The sequence below is a fragment of the Acomys minous genome (genome assembly GCF_964271855.1).
Source record: "Acomys minous genome assembly, chromosome: 11".
Taxonomy (NCBI): Eukaryota; Metazoa; Chordata; class Mammalia; order Rodentia; family Muridae; genus Acomys; species Acomys minous.
Genome location: NC_140492.1, coordinates 22,823,372 through 22,840,759, shown reverse-complemented (window position 1 = coordinate 22,840,759; position 17,388 = coordinate 22,823,372). Strand labels below are relative to the sequence as shown.

Below are 17,388 nucleotides of genomic sequence, written 5' to 3'. Positions count from 1 at the left end.
CACCTACTGCATTGTGAGAGCCCACTGCACCTCTATTTCTACAGGGATCTCTTTACTATAAATAAGGGAAGATACTGAGTATACTCATTGTACTACTAGAAAAGTGTCAGAACAGGGAGGAATCCTGGATATGAGATTGTAGCAGCTGAGGTCTCTCCAGTCTGGGCTCATTGGCCATTAGCCCATAACACATAAAACTTTGAAAAATAATTTTACCTACATGACAACGCCAGAGCATTTTCTCATCTTGGGAGAAAGGGGATGCTCACTGTAACTTTCCACAAATCAGTAGTATGACCACAGACCAATGTTTTTCAACCTGTGGGTTGTGACCCCTCTCTCCAAATATTTGCAATTCACAACAATAGCAAACTTACAGTTATGAAGTAGCAACAAAAATAAATTTATGGTTGGTGGTCACCCCAACATGAGAAACTCTATTAAACGGTCACAGCATTAGGAATGTTGAGAACCACTGCTCTAGACAGTTTCCTTTATTTTACTATCCTAGCTCTGTCTGTCAAAGATGTAGGCAGCAGCAGGTAGATGCTTATTGAGTAATGTCGTATAATGGATCCTCACAACACAGACCTAGAGACAAATGGGATTCATTTTAAAATATTTGGTTGTCAAAAATTCCAAGGTAGAGATCACAGATAACTTGATATATTTAGATGATAACTGGGTAACTCAAGGAGCTACTAACAAATACTGATCTTGAAGAAAAAAAAAAAGCAATAATTGTTGGTCTTAGCAAAATGAATGTTATTCTCACGTACAAACATACAGGCCACTGGTGTCAATAGCACCTTCAGGCAAGAGACTATAGTAGAGTCAAACTGTGAAGTGATTGCTTAAAACCTCCCTAGGAACCATAAACCCAAAGTGAAGACAAGTTGACAATATGTATCTTGAAAACAGGCCCGTGCAGCACACTTTCCTTATGCTTACAGAATATATACTTTGTAGTCCCAAACTATACTTTGTAGTTCAGTCTGGCATGCAAAGAGATTTAAGTCAGTATTCCAACAGCAATTTTGCCGCAGTTCTGAGGCAACCACTGGTACCTTCTACCTTGACATATCTCTATCACCTCTGTGAGGAAGGTTGCATTCATTTACCATTTACAGAAGTGGTAGACTAGCATACTGAATCAGGTACAGTTAGAATTAGTTTCATATTGTACTAAGTGAGGTTAAACGGAACACTAGTTCAGAGCTGATCAGTGCAGGTGGAAATAATTTTTAATGGAATCCATTAGAAAGAAAGAAAGAAAAGAAAAGGAAAGGAAAATAATGAGAGAAACAATTCATTTAAGCAGTCATCTTATTTCAAGTAATGATTTGGAAGCCACAACACCTGAGTATTTATATAATAAGACAGTATAATACACCCCTTCATTCTGAAACAGTCTTGCTATATAGACAAGGCTGGCTTCATATTTGTGATCCCTCTCTGGCTGCTTCTTGTGTGTTGGGAGAACAGGTGTGTGCCACCATGCCCAGCAGCTCCTACAATGGTGAGCAGGCATGAACTTACCAATTGAACAAAATATTAACCTCTTTGACAGTTTAAGTCTCTTACCTCGGACAGTGAGGGTTGCAGAGGCTTCCACTTTTCCCACCCGATTCTCAGCAATACACATATAGGTACCTTCATCTGTACTCAAGGCCTTTTTAATTCTCAGGGTGTAGTCATCTTTAATATCATACCTGTGTAGAAGAGGAACAGACACTATCAAATAGCATCCATCATATAGATAGTAATTGTTATTTATCTCCTTTTATACTGAATTTTACCCAGTGTATACACTGATGCACAAATTACACTTATTTAGACTAAAATCACCAATAATAAGATCTTTCTATGACTGACCACTAGCCGCCTGTCGGTTACCCATTCATTTTACATGTGTACAGCTTTTTATACTTTGAAACTATCAAAGGTAGGCTTTCAAATTTGTCCCATCCTTGGTGACTTTCCACTAATAAGGAAAATACTAGATCACTTATATTTTATTATTTTTAAAGTTAATTATACTGTGTTTAGTATGATTTATTTTTAGGAAATTGAATGTAAAAACTTGAAATATATTAAAACATAAAATATTTATTTTCTGTGTTGAGAAGCTAAAAAAACTGGACATTGATTAAAAGAAGAAAGAGAAGAATATTTTTTTCTAACGATCAATAAGATCATTTGAAATAGAAAGACCAAGCAATTTTGGGAAATGTATAGCACAAGCTCATTCATAAAGGTCCATTTCTTAATTTTAGAGTATAATAGATTGTTTTTATAAGTACAAAACTGTAACATAACTTTCAGGAGTGGTGTTTCCTTGCAATAGGAATATATTCTGATAAAATTCTTGTCAGGCCGCAGAGGAAGAGGATACAGGCTGTCCAGATGAGACTTGATAGGTTGAGGTCAGATGTTAGAGGAGAAGGGCTCCTCTTTATGAGGACTAGGAGAGTGAAGTTGGGAGGGGACTACAATTGTAATGTAAAGTGAACAAATTAAAAATATTTTTTTTTGTTTGCCAACAAGCAGTTTATTGTCTATCTCTTGGCCAAAATAGCCACTGTTCTTAGTTATTCTTGTGTTTCTCTATGTACACAGGAGAAAATGTTTCATCCCATAAAACATAATTGAACAAACATTTTGTTTTCCACACAAAACAATGCAACTCAGGGTTTTTTTTTTCTTTTTTTTCAGGCACAGTCATAGGGGAGGGGAGGAAGGGGAAAATGGGAGGGAGGGAAGAATGGGAGGATACAAGGGATGGGATAACCATTGAGGTGTAACAAGAATAAATTAATAAAGGAAAAAAAACTAAAAGAAATAAAAGAAAAAATATTTAAAATTCCAAGTTTACAATTATACAAATAAGATAATAATAATAATAATAATAATAATAATAATAATAATAATGCTATAAGATTTCCACACCTGTGACCATTCCTCTAGATTTTCACAAATGTTTTTAAGCATTTTTTTTCTGGTAGCTTATAATAGTTTACACTACTTTTCTTTTTCACATATTACACATTTGTATTAATGTTTCAAAAAATGTTTTAGTTGATTCTTGTTGTGACAGTCTGTTGTTTTAGGAATAGATACACATTTTTAGCCTTAATGTCTCTCTTTTTCCCTTCCCCATCTCCCTCCCCTCCTATCTCCCTGGGACCCTTGCCCCTCGCTTTGTGAGTGTGTGTGTGTGTGTGTGTGTGTGTGTGTGTGTGTGTCTCCTTTCCTTGTTTTTGTTTGTTTGTTTTATTTGTGACAAGATCTCAAATTCACTGTTACTGAGGATTGCTGGACCTCTGGCCCTTCTGCCGGAGCTTCTCAAGTGTTCTTAAGTGGTAAATGACCTCTGTTGCAGGATATTTGATCCCACTGTGAACACTGAGACTGTGTACTAGGAAACCCTGTTGTGGTTCAGGCCTAGCACACACTTTTTAGCCAAGAGCTTCCTGTAAAAAGAATTAAATAAAGTCAACCATAGGTCAAGAGGTAGAGCAAGCAATCTGTTGCCAGGAAATGAACACAGGAAACAAACACAGAGAGTGAGAGGAAGTCCAGGGGACAGATAGAAGAGAGGCACGGGAAATACAAAGGAGGGACATTCACTTCGAAGGGTTTTTAAGATAGTGTGGAGAAGGAGAAGGACTTTTTTCCTTCTGGGACACTGGCTGAGCAGGGAGTTCAGCTGTATCTTCTCTCTGCCTTTTTGAGCTAATAGGTTTTTACCTCAACATCTGGCTCCTAAGTCTTTATTGGTAAAATTGAAAATGGAGATTTTGTTTAAAAACAACAGACTTTCACATCCTGTTCAGCTAGTTTCAAAGCACATTTTAATTACTTCTTCTATTTCTACCTCAGTTTTAAAAATCAAAGCAACAACAAATAAAAATAACAATAATAAAACAGACTGTCTCTCCTAGTCACAATTGTACCGTATCCACTAGCATGGATAAAAGCCGTGCTATCTACCAGTCATGGCAGTGCCTTGCATTTCCCAAGCTCCTTTATCTTTTAAACATGATACTTATTTCTCTGTTTACATATTTACCCTCCCTTGAATTTCTTTCTATTTACCAGTGTTTAAGTCTTAAGAAAGCCTTATTCACTATCCATAGTTGAACCCTTCCATAATGACACTAAAAAGAAATACAGCTACTTCCCTCTTGAAATGTAGACACATGTTAATGATTCTCTTTTTATCCCTTTTTTTATTAATTTATTCTTGTTACATCTCAATGGTTCTCCCATGCCTTGTATCCTCCCATTCTTCCCTCCCTCCCATTTTCCCCTTACTCCCCTCCCCTATGACTGTTCCTGAGGGGGATTACCTCCCCCTGTATATGTTCATAGGGTATCAAGTCTCTTCTTGGTAACCTGCTGTCCCTCCTCTGAGTGCCACCAGGTCTCCCCCTCCAGGGGACATGGTCAAAGGTGAGGCACCAGAGTACGTGAGAAAGTCATATCCCACAGGGGTCCCGCTCAAACTAAGGCACCAGCCAAGGACAATACAGGCCATAAAACTTTAAACCCCTAGCCAGATCTAGCCAATGTTAATGATTCTTCTTGGAGTTTTAGAGTTTCCGTTGTTGTCTTTCTCCAAGAAGGGAGACATCTTGTCTGTTTCACCAGATGATCTCAAATGATCTATTTAAAGAGCATAGAACCTCTAAAATAAACATTTACTCGTGTAGACAGCAACATAAAGAGTTTATTTTGACTCAAAGTTCCAGGTTACAGCCCATCAGAGCAAGATGGAAGCAGGCGGAGAGAGAACTGGTCAGATTACTCCCAGAGCCAGAAGAGAGCAATAGATGTATGCCTGCCAACCATCACCTTGGCTCTGCTTTGCTTTCACTCCATGTTGGGTAATTGGGTGGTTCTTCCCACCTCAGTTATTGTAAAACCAAACCATGCCCACTAAGAAGCTCAGGCCAACCTAACAAAGACAGTTTTCATTGAGACTCTCTTCCAAGATGATTCTAGATGGTGTCAAATTGATGATCAATACCAAACATCATACTTTGTGGAACTAAGGGAGATGGTCTGGAGCAAGAGTAGGGTTGAGACATGTCAAAACCCTGGGAATCTCTTCCTGAGATTGACAGAAGTAGAATTTTCCCCCTCCCTTCTCCAGGCCTACGTGTCCCAACACTCATAGCCTTGATTCCAACCCTGGCCACCCTTGAGGTAGTCATGTAGCTTGGTGGTCAGGTTAATCTTCTTCTCCCTTTATAAGGTCATTTCCAGAAAGAACTTGGAATTCCTCTTCTTGCAAATAAGACATTCCTAGCAACCTGGCCTCAGACAATGATGTACACTCACCCCCAATAGCCCCAAATCACCCCTAAAAGTTAAAATACCCTTTGCCCCCACCCCCACAATTAAGTGAGATTTCTCACTGAAGTTGTCCCCCAAGAAGTCTGTTTCTTGAGTGTTCACTGCAGCCTGAGGTCTCTTTCATGCCCAGCCATTCTAGCCTCTGGGAAACACAGCCTGAATGGCAATATTTTAATTTAAGTTCTTAGTGGTGTATAATGTGTTTTCACAGGTGACCACAAGAAAACCTGTAAAAAATGTCTATTTCCTGATGAAATTTTAATAAAAAGCTGATTATGCTGTTGTCTGAGTGTATAAAAAGACTGAGAGCCACTATCAGTACATTTATTTTTTATAATAGAGAGCAACCCCATTTTTCTGTTTGATCACTTTGCTGTTTCTTAAGCATGTGTATCAAATAATAATGAATGTATTGTGTCAATTATTCTGTGCCAGGGTTTTTATATCTCTCAAAACTAACAATATGCCAATTTTCTAAACAATCATAACTATAGGAGCTTCATGGTTATTTATCAATCTATAAATACTGCATTATATTTCTCTTATCAATAAAAGATACTTAAATTTGCTATTTAACTGTCTTTAATTAGTCTAGAATAAATAATAAATGAGTTGAGCATGCTTTGATTCAAAACTACTAATTGGTAACGTAGTAAAATTTTATATATGTGTGGCATACACTAGCACTGCCTACTTTAATTAAAAACAAAATGACACAGATGAAGAATATTTCTGATAAAATAGTTTTACTGTAAATGAGATGATTTTCATTGTGAAATCTGCATAATTTAAACTTATATGAAGGCAGCCATTGTTGCCAGGTTTGAGTAATGACAGTTGTACGATCCTGGCCTGACAGTTGCTACTGAAGATGTACCTTATTTCTCTTGATATGAACCACTGCTGAAAAATACAACCCAATCAAACTTGGCCCCTGGACAACATGTGCCATCATCACTGTACCGTGAATTCAGATTGATTGGTGACCAGCTGTGATAAAATAGGCCCTGAATCTTGGTTTTCCTGCATTATTTTCCCCAAATGGGGGGAGTGGTTAAAAAATCATTACCATCTGTTCAGCTACAGAATAAGCAAAATGAAAAAAAAAGTACTTTAATATTTAAAGCAACAGTTTGTATAGGAAGTACTGCTCATGTTTTGATATTTGATGTATAATACTAAAACTGTCTCAAAAGAGAAATATTGCTATTGATTATTTTTAGGAAACAAAGTACTGCATTCTAAAAAATCATTTTCTACATTACATAAGAGAATTTATTTTATTTCATCCTCAAAGACAAATCTTCTATCATGCATAGTAGGAAGAATTTCTATAAATCCAACTAAAATGGAAATATCAAGCAATGCTTGAATTTTTCATAGCATAACCAATTTTTCTCAATTTTTACTGTGCAATATTCATAGCATATTGGACCCCTATGACAGAAATCTATCAGTGTTACAGCTATTCCAAATATATTAAAATAAGACTTCCACCATGGGTATAGAATTGGAGAGCACAAATAAAAGAAATATAAACTAAAATTTTTAGAATAAACGAATGTTCCCACGTTAAGAGCTTCTTTGGCTTATGTAAGATTCTATAAATTTTCCTGAATGGTAATTTTCAACTCAAAAGCTCCTGTTTTCTTGGGAGAAACTTTATTTCCTCAACTTCTTCCAGTATTTAAATAATTTCCAATTTCTTTTAAGATTTCTGGCTGGACTTTCAGACCTACTGTTTTGTTTTAACATTTAGTATGTGTCTGCTTTCCTAGATAGCCAGTAACATTGAACAAGGAAATACTCAGTGTCTTTAAAATGACTAATATTCTTTTTTTTTAATTGTCTGTTTATTTTCCATCATGTATAAGTTTCGGTGCCTATGAGTGAGTATGTATATATGAGTTCTCCTGCCTAAGAATGACAGTGTCATCTGATCCTCATGAACTTGGGTTTATAGGCTGTTGTAAGCTACCCAAGGTGGGAACCAATATGTGGTTCTTTGCAAGAGCAGTATGTGCCTCTCTCTACCCTTTGGCTTTTTCTTTCTTTTACAAATTAGAAAAAGTTGAAGATTTTTTAAAAGTTATATTACATTTTAAGTGACCCAAAGAGGTAAAAATAGGTCGATGCATGTTGTAGTGTTTTTAAAAAAGAAAAGTTCATACTAAGAGGTCTTCCACATTCAGTGAAGTTTTACTATGGGCCCATATATATTAAAAATCATCAAATGGCTTAATGGTCTATCACTTTGCTTCAACACAAGGACTTTTATTATACAGATTCCTTATTATTTTATTAACTGATCATTAGTCCTAACTCAAACATGTATCTTTACAGTGTACATATACATAGAAAATGGGCATTTCAAATTAAAGAACAAGGCTGGAGCTATAGACAGGGAGGAAAGTTGTCTATTATGTCTAAGGACTAGAGTTTGTTCACCCACCAGTACAGTTTCTTTTCCTCTTAAGCAGATAAACTCCCGATGAAATTATTTACAAATTGCCTACAAACATTAGCCAAAACATTCATTTTCGCCACTGTTTCCTGGATTCTTTAAGATAAAGATCCCTTTATCTTAAAAGAAAAAGGGATTGTTTAATTATCTTAAAATAATATTGCTGCTTATAGAATTTTAGACAAAATTCTTTCACAGGTAAGAACTTGAGCTTATTAAAATAGCGTACATTCATCTAGCAATCCAAATCATGTTCAATTCTTAATCTGCTATATTGAGATGTACTCTAAAGGCAATTTCTTAGGTCACATGATTAATACAGGACTTCCATTTGGTGGCTAAGGATGGAGTCACTTCTTACAATGCAGACTGATGTTGTAGTCATTTTATTTGTCATTTATACACAGTTTGTTTAGATTATGGATGAGTGAATCTTGATACTCATTTGGGAATCAAGTCACAATCAATTTCTAGACAAATAATCCAAGGAAATATAAAGATTGGCTACCTGTACTAAAAAAAAATTATAATTACTCTATGATTCACTGCACAATTTTAATAGGGAAATTGAAAAATACAAGGTTACTCATGATTGAACTTTGTTTTATTTTGAAATCTCCAGCAGGGTGTCTAATCTGTAGCTCACAGGCCTTGAGTTCCACAGAATAGCTACTAATGTGACCCAACACAAAACTGAAAACTTAGTTAAAATAGTATGAGATTTTTTAGTTCTTAAAAGAACTTGTGATTCTCAAATATAAACTTGTAAAAATACAGTGTTGTGTCACAATGTCCAAGATTGAATATGTATACACAGAAAGGCCTATGAAACACAAAACTTAAAATCTCCCTTATCCAATTAATCAACTTATATCGTAACTAAAGCTTAACGATAAGAAATGTTTACAAAAGCTAACCTTGTCACCTCCTATTCCTAGTCATGCGTGATTTCCTCCTATCAACAGGACCCATAGATGCCATGTATAGAGAATCCCTATAAATAGGAGTACTCTTTCTTAGTCATGGCTTTCATTTTCACAGTTTCATTGATCATTTTTTTACCTGAAAAAATGTTACTTTTAATCAGAAACATATGGAAAGGAGGGATATAGATATAGATTGATGAAAGAGAGAGAGAGAGAGAGAGAGAGACAGACAGACAGAGATGATAGACAGATCAATGATAGATAGATTTATGGACAGATAGAAAATAGATGGACGATAAGAGAAAGAAAGAGAAAAAAGAAAAGTCAAATTACTTTAATAACATGGGTTATGGTAGGTTTTTTTATTATTAGTTTTAATCTCTTACTGTTCCTTATTTATAAATTTAACTTTATCAACGGTATATATGCATATACAAACACAGTGCATGAAGGATTCCCATGTTTTCAGATACACTGATTTAAAAAAGGGGGGCGGTCTCTAATACTGTTTTTCCTTTCACATAGCCAGGAAAAGCAAACTACAAAGCTGTGTGAAGATAAACAAGACACATGTTTAAAACATCCATATTGAGAAACTGCAGTTGACTGTCTGACAGAGTGCAGATTCTGGCTCACAGCATAACAGGGTCAAGTAGAGCAGGCATTGCGCAACTGTCAAGGATCCTGGGTTTTAACCACTTCGAAAAAGGACTGTCTCTCTCTCTCTCTCTCTCTCTCTCTCTCTCTCTCTCTCTCTCTCTCTCTCTCTCTCTCTCTCTGGAATTTTGCAATTAAACGATATCATAGCTGGGACTTCTCTAAAAGGCAAGACCATGAGGTCAACCTAAATGAAGACTCCCTCCCTAAACATTTGTTTTCTCTTCTGAGAATTCGCCTCAGAGACTCAAGCATTCTAGGGAAGCACCTACCAATGAAGTGATCCCAGGTCTTTCTGCTGGGCATTTTAATCTGTTCGGTCTGTGGACTTATTCTGGTCTTCGGGTACCAATGCCAGACATTGAAGACTTTTCCAGGCATCAATTTCCAGTGTAAGTTTGTGCTTGGCTACAAAGTTCGCAGTCTGCAGTTCACACCAATCCCACCTGTCCATCATCTCTTGCAATATTGCTCTTATTTTTCTCCTCCTCTAAAAAGACGCACCACCACTTCTATAAAAACTGCCCTCTGGCTTCTCAACAAACTCTAACCCTTGTCTATAAAATATATTTCTCTCCCAATTCCCTTGATATGTATTCCCTCTTTCTTGATGGTTTCCTCTTTGGCCTATGGGTGGACGAGGAAACAGAAGTGTGCTCGGTCCCAGACACTCTCAACACCCCGAGTCTGTCATACAATGTACTAAACAAATATTTAAGTGAAAGTCTGTCCTCTTTCACAAATAAAAGAACAAAGTAGAACAAAACATAATTTGATTTCACTAAAGCTCATGTTACCCAGTGTTCTAAATGGCTGTAGATTTTCCTCCTTTTTAAGATAATTAATACAGTAATTAATAGTGCCAATTACACATGGCTATTGAAATTTTACCTTAAAAATGACAAATGTTTCACAATTAGGGAAACACTTTGAAACAAAGTTGTGGAAGCAGGTTCAATTATCCTTTCATTTAGAGATAATTATCCAATTGGCTTAAGTTCTCTCAAGATAATTTGATTTTACAATAAGACCAGAATTTGTAAGATCGTATTTGGAACATTGGCGGTACCTCACAGTCAGATATTTGGCAAGAAATTAACCTCAACTGTAAAACCTTTTAGAATAGGATCTTAGGTATTAATTTCACAAGAATTCAGAGTTTGCCGGTCTGTTTTGGTATGCAGGTCCTACGTTTGCCTTCTCTGAGAGGGGAGAGGTACAGAGGCATCTCTGCCAGCAGCTTTACAATGGAGCACAGCTGAGCTACAGGAGAGTATGGCATTGTTACATGGGGATGCTTAGTCTGAGCAATGCTCTGAAAAACCAAAATGCTCTCTTAGCTTGTTTTTGTCCCACAAACTCATTCATAAAATGCAACTGTGGAATAATTTTTAAATTCAAGATATCCTAAAAGGGGGGCATTTCTGATCACTAGTTGTATAAAATAACTTGTTGCTTGGCAGATCTGATTGAAGGTGCAGGTTTCTGAAGAGTCTGTATAGGCTGGTCCTAGGCTCCCTGCACCGACGTACCAGATGTGTAGCTTGGACTTCATGTGGATCCCCCAACAACTGGATTGAGGAACCTCTCTGATGTCTACCTTTGGATCCACTCCACTAACCTGGCTGCCTTATCTGGCCTCTGTGGGAGAGGATATACCTAGTTCTGCCAGGGCAGGTTGGTATCCATGTGGGACCTCCCCTTTTTCTGAGGAGAGGAAGAGAGGAGAATTAGGGAAGCAATGTACAAGGGGGGATTAGGAGGAGAGGAGGAGTCTGTGATCAGGATGTAAAGTGAATAAATTGTTAAATAAAGTGAGGGTTTTGACCTGTGTCTAATTAGAGTCCTCTTGACTCAGCAATTATTAATAAGCAAAGAGAAGCTTTGCCTTATATATTCTAGAAAGTTTTCAAAAAACATTTATTTCATAGTATTAACAAAGCAAAGTGCCTACTATGAGATAGTGTTTTCTAGACATGAAAGAGAAGCTGCATACATGAAATACCAACAATATGGTTGCCCAAACAAGACCTGTAGTAATGACAGCACTGGCCAATGAGCTTCATGGACTGCAAAAACTTCACAAGATCCCTCCCCGACATGAAGAACTAAAGCAATTAATTGCATCTGAGTAAGGGAAAATTAGTTTTCTCTTGGGACAAGAACCCTAATCATATATCTAATTCTAAGTGTTAAGCCATAAACCCACATATATAGGACCAATACTAAATAAACTCATAAGTTGTATGTATATGTTTGTACATATATATGTATGTGTACATATACACAAGCAATAATAATAAAGTCATGAATTTGAAAGAGCATTGGAAGATGTGTGGGGGTGAAGGGAGATAATGAAGGATGGTGATTGTATAAATATAGTAATCATGCCTAACATTCTCAAAACATTAAAAAATTCAATGAAGAAAAATAAAATATGCAAAAATGCATTATTCTATCATATTAGTGAACCTAAGAGTTTTCATGTGTTAAATAAGGATATGTTTATGTTAAATTCTAACATAATATTATTTTTCCATCTCAAATGGTACAAGCTCCATATGTAAGGCAAAGAGAAAGGATTATTATTTTTGGACTATGCTCACTTGAATTATAGCCTATTATTTCTGCCCTAAACTTAAAATAATAGTCAAAATCAGCCTTGTGGCATACGCTGTAATCCCAAGACTCAGAAGGTAAAAACTACTGAATTAAGGAGTAAAGGTTACACTCAGCTTGATAATAAAATACAGGCCAACCTACTCTGTGCTTGAGACTCTGTCTCAAACACAAAACAAATGCTTATCATTTGTCGATGCCTACTTCATATTCCCCACTATCTTAGGTTTCTTTAACTTTATCACTATTGATATTTAAATTAAGCTTATGTTTTGCTGTGGGATCTCCTTGTTCCTAGAAGGCATTTTGGAAGCATTCTTTGGGTAAAGGATCAAGAGCATCCAATGGAAGTTTACTCTAAAGCATTCTGAAATATTTCTTGGGGAGTGAGAGAAACAAATTGTTGTCTGGTGAGAAACTACTACATTCTAATGTAGATCTAAATATCACCTGTCAGTCATAGGTTAGGATGCATTTGATTTCAAATGAATACATCATAGTTTATTAGGAAGATAGAGGGGGAAAATACAAGAATGAGTTCAGCCTTATTTTCTATTAGTAATAGGCAAAGGCCAAAAATACAGAACAGGAGCACCTGTTGAGTAAAACATGGGATGCACATTATTCCACATATCAAATGGGAAATGAGTACAGGGTTTATTATTAGAGATAATGGGGCCTTTTCAATTTGGCTACATGTTGGACCTGTAGCTTTGAGATTATTTTTCACTATTGCTAAATTTCAGAGACTTTCTTTTTCAAGGCTGTTGGAAACGTTATTTCTAAGCTATCTGTTTCTCAGTGCAAAACCAAGAGGCCCTCAAACCATTCAGTTTTCAGTATTAGTTTTTGTCTTTATTTTATTTTTATTTTTTTATTAATTTATTCTTGTTACATCTCCATGGTTATCCCATCCCTTGTATCCTCCCATTCTTCCCTCCCTCCCATTTTCCCCTTACTCCCCTCCCCTATGACTGTTCCTGAGGGGGATTACCTCCCCCTGGATATGCTCATAGGGTATCAAGTCTCTTCTTGGTAACCTGCTGTCCTTCCTCTGAGTGCCACCAGGTCTCCCCCTCCAGGGACATGGTCAAATGTGAGGCACCAGAGTATGTGAGAAAGTAATATCCCACTCTCCACTCTACTGTGGAGAATGTTCTGACCATTGGCTAGATCTGGGTAGGGGTTTAAAGTTTACAGCCTGTATTGTCCTTGGCTGGTGCCTTAGTTTGAGTGGGACCCGTGGGCCCAAATCTGCCTATCATAATGTTCTACTTGTAGGTTTCTAGGACCTTCTGGATCCTTCTACTTTGTCATTCTCCCATGCTTCTCTCATCTAGAGTCCCACTAGAATGTCCTCCCTTCTGTCTCAGTTTCCTGGTAAGTGAAGGCTTTCATGGGACATGCCCCTTAGGCTAATATGCAGATATAAGTGAGTATATACCATTTGAGTCTTTCTGCTTCTGGGTTAACTCACTCATTATGATCATTTCTAGCTCAATCCATTTATCCACAAATTTCAGGAATTCCTTGTCCCCTGGAGGGAGAGACCTGGTGGCACTCAGAAGAAGGATATCAGGTTACCAAGAAGAGACTTGATACCCTATGAGCAAATACAGGGGGAGGAAATCCCCCTCAGTAGCAGTCATAGGGGAGGGGAATAAGGGGAAAACGGGAGAGAGGGAAGAATGGGAGGATACAAGGGATGGGATAACCATGGAGATGTAACAAGAATAAATTAATAAAAAAATTAAAAAAAAACAAACAAAAAAGTGAAAAAAATATGTATGTTCCATAAGATATTACTGAATACATGGGTTAAGAGAGAGTGTTGGGATTGATGACTCTGCATTCCAAATTTCTTACTACCAATTAAAATTGCACCTCCATTTTCATTTGTAAATTATGAATAATAAAACTTACTGGTCATTTGAGGTAAGTCTGAAAGATAGGTTAACTACTTTTATGTGAAACATTTGTAAATAATAACTAATATTGCTACAGTTAGTAAATTGCAAGATGTATATTTTCATATCTAACTTCTGTGAAATTAAGGTATTATCTCATCAAATGTCCTACCATGATCAGTTTGCTACACTTTCCCTCCATAATAAATTCACTGTTTGCAATCCAAGTCAACTCACCTTGAATATTAAAACTTAAATTACCACTACAGGATTAAAAATGATTAGACTACAAGTGACAATGCTTAATTATGGCTGTCATATAGACTGGACTTAGAATCACTAAGGAAAGAAACCTGTGGGCATGTCTGTAAAGAATTATTTTGTTTTTTTGTTTTTGGAGACAGAGTTTCTTTGTGGAGCCTTGGCTACCCTGGACTCACCCTGTAGACAAGGCTGGCTTCAAATTCACAGAAATCCACCTGCCTCTGCCTCCCAAGTGCTAGGGTTAAAGGCATGCACCACCATGCCCGGATTACATTAGTTGAAGTGAGAAAACCCACTCTACATCTCGAGAGCAGTGTTCCATTGGGTGATGTCCTGGACTGAATATAAAGGAGAATTGAGCTGAGTGTCAGCCTGCATCCCTCTCTGCTTCTGGACTGTAAATGTGTGATGTGATGAGCTGACTCCTACTCCTGTGGCCATGACTTCCCACCATACTGGGGAAGATCCTCAAACAGTGAGCCAAAATGAGCACTTCCATCTTAAAGTTGCTTTGGTCAAGGATTAATTACAAGAAATGTAATTAACCCAATAGTCTTTTGACTTCTCTGTTTATTAAATTTGAAAACTGCACTCAGTTGCACAAACATTAAAAAGGTCATTTTCTAAATTTGGATCAAGATGCACTTCCACTGCGGGTAGTTTTCATTAAATGTCATCAAAAATATCAAGAGATATTTTCAATAAATTTAAATGTAAACAGAGTATTATGTTGCATGGTGAAGATGAAAGGTGAAGTTTAAACTCCCAGTGTTCAAGAAAAGTGATTTTGTGATTATTTTAGCATATTTGTCTTTGACATCTGATGCTTTCTAGTGTTATTTTTTTTGTATATTCCATGAAAGAATATTGGGAATAACAAATAATAACAAACAAAAGATACTAAAAAGGATAAAATTATTTGAAACTGCACAAATAACAATTTTAAAAGATATATGTTTATCATAGATTGATTGTATATTACTGTAGTATCAAACTTTTATCCAATGAGGATAAAGAAACTTTGGTACATTTACACTATGGAATACCACTCAGCTATTAAAAACAAGGAATTCTCGAAATTTGCGGACAAATGGATTGATCTAGAAATGATCTTAATGAGTGAGTTAACCCAGAAGCAGAAAGAGTCAAATGGTATACACTCACTTGTATCTGGATACTAGCACAAGGGTCATGTCCTATAAAAGTCTTGACTTATCAGGAAAGTGGGACAGAGGCGAAGACATCCTATTGGTACTTTAGGTGAGAGAAGCATGGGAGAATGGGGAAATAGAAGGATCCAGAGGGTCCTAGAAACCTACAAGAAGAACATTATGATGGGCTGATCTGGGCCCAGGAGTCCTGCTCAAACTATGGAATCAGCCAAGGACTATATGTGCAGTAAACATCAAACCCTGACCCAGATTTAGCCAATGGACAGGACATTCTCCACAGTTGAGTGGAAAGTGGGGACTGACTTTCACACAAACTCTAGTGCCCCATATTTGACCATGTCTCCTGGATGGGGAGACCTGGTGGCACTCAGAGGAAGGATAGCAGGCTACCAAGAAGAGACTTGATACCCTATGAGCATATACAGGGGGAGGTAATCCCCCTCAGTCACAGTCATAGGGGAGGGGAGTAAGGGGAAAATGGGAGGGAGGGAGGAATGGGAGGATACAAGGGATAGGATAACTATTGGGATGTAATATGAATGAATTATAAAAACAACAACAACAACAATTTTATCCAATGAATGCTTTGTTAACTACAGTATATTGTGACTATATTATAGATAGTAATAAGGTCAAGGCAAGCAGGTACTATATTACATCTTTCTATTCCTCAAGCCCAATAAGAAATGGAAGAGACTCAACACTTCAAGACACTGGTCAAGTGTGTGGACTTAGAAACCATATAAATTGTTTAAATATACACAGGAACTGGGAAAATTATATGTAATACAGAAATACTAGTAGCCATTGACTAGTAGAAATACAAAAACTGAATTTTCTTAAACTCATTCATTCCTTTTTTTTATTTACTTTTGTTTTTGCATTGAAAAAGAAAAAAGAATCACCCTACTTCCCTAATTGTTTTTAGCTTTCCATGGCATTATGCCACTTACATATTTAAATACCACAGAAAATATTTCATCCAACTTACATATTTCAAGAGATTGTTGCCTTTATTCTTTGTGAATTACTCACAATGGCCAAATGAATTATTTGAAATTATCAGCTCTTTAAAAAAATCTACATTTCAGTTTCATGTTATAATTCAAATTATATAAAACAATAACAGAAATAAGTAAAAAAAAATGTATACTAAAAACGGGCAAGTTTAGATGCAGGCAGAGTTGATGGCCAAACTCTCTACCAAGACAGGGTAAGCAAGTCCTCAATAGTTACTGCCTCGCAAATATGTCTGTCAGAGATATTGTGCCAGAACGCTGAAAATGATGCTCCAACATCAGAGAGAGTTCTGGGTGATTGTTCTGGCAGTAAATTGTCTCAGTCTTTTTTTTTTTTTTTTTTTTTCCCCATTTTGGAAGCTGCTAACCCGCACTCCAGAATCACTCAGGTATTTAAGTTTTATTCCTTCTCAAGTCTCTGATGGGTTTGAAGATAAGATAGTTTAGTCTTTCAATTAAGCTAAGTATGTTAGGGGTTAAGATGTTTTTAAATCAAGATAGATGGTCTAAGTTAATAGAGATGAGATATGATAGATATTAATCTACATTCAGAAATTTACCCCAACAAGATAGGAAAAATGTCTACTTCATGTTCGCCAAATACAAATGGCCAAATCACTATGAATGTAACATTTATAGAATTCCTGATTGCCTCTTGGTTCTTTCTGCTGTATATAGTTTATTTTACTCATGTGTAATAATATAAATGTATATATAATAAAAATAATAAAAACATAATTAAAAATTAAAATTAAAAAAGAAAAAAGCTGTAGGGATATTACAAAGCATTTAAGTGATTCTAATCATAAATTGTCTTTGTATTAAAACCTTTAGGTCAACAATGTTCTTTTAAAATGTTGTTTACAGTTAAAATAGCCTAGGGACATGGAAAAGTATCCCTACTGGAAAGAATCACCTCACCTGTGGCACTGAGTATTTCTTGATGAGCCTCAGTCACTTCTTAGCCTTGGCTTTGGTCCTAGTCTTGTTACCCCCATT

The 17,388-nt window shown here is 36.4% G+C and overlaps 1 protein-coding gene across 20 annotated transcripts in view; it reads right to left on the bottom strand.

Moving 5' to 3' along the window:
* ROBO2 (roundabout guidance receptor 2) overlaps positions 1–17,388 on the bottom strand; it is a 1,536,637-nt gene that overhangs the window by 120,163 nt on the left and 1,399,086 nt on the right. For all 20 annotated transcript variants that reach the window (XM_084801525.1, XM_084801512.1, XM_084801523.1 and 17 more), the window contains one exon: positions 1,585–1,712. In XM_084801525.1, coding sequence (XP_084657651.1) covers positions 1,585–1,712 — 128 coding nt within the window. The remainder of the gene's footprint in view (positions 1–1,584; positions 1,713–17,388) is intronic.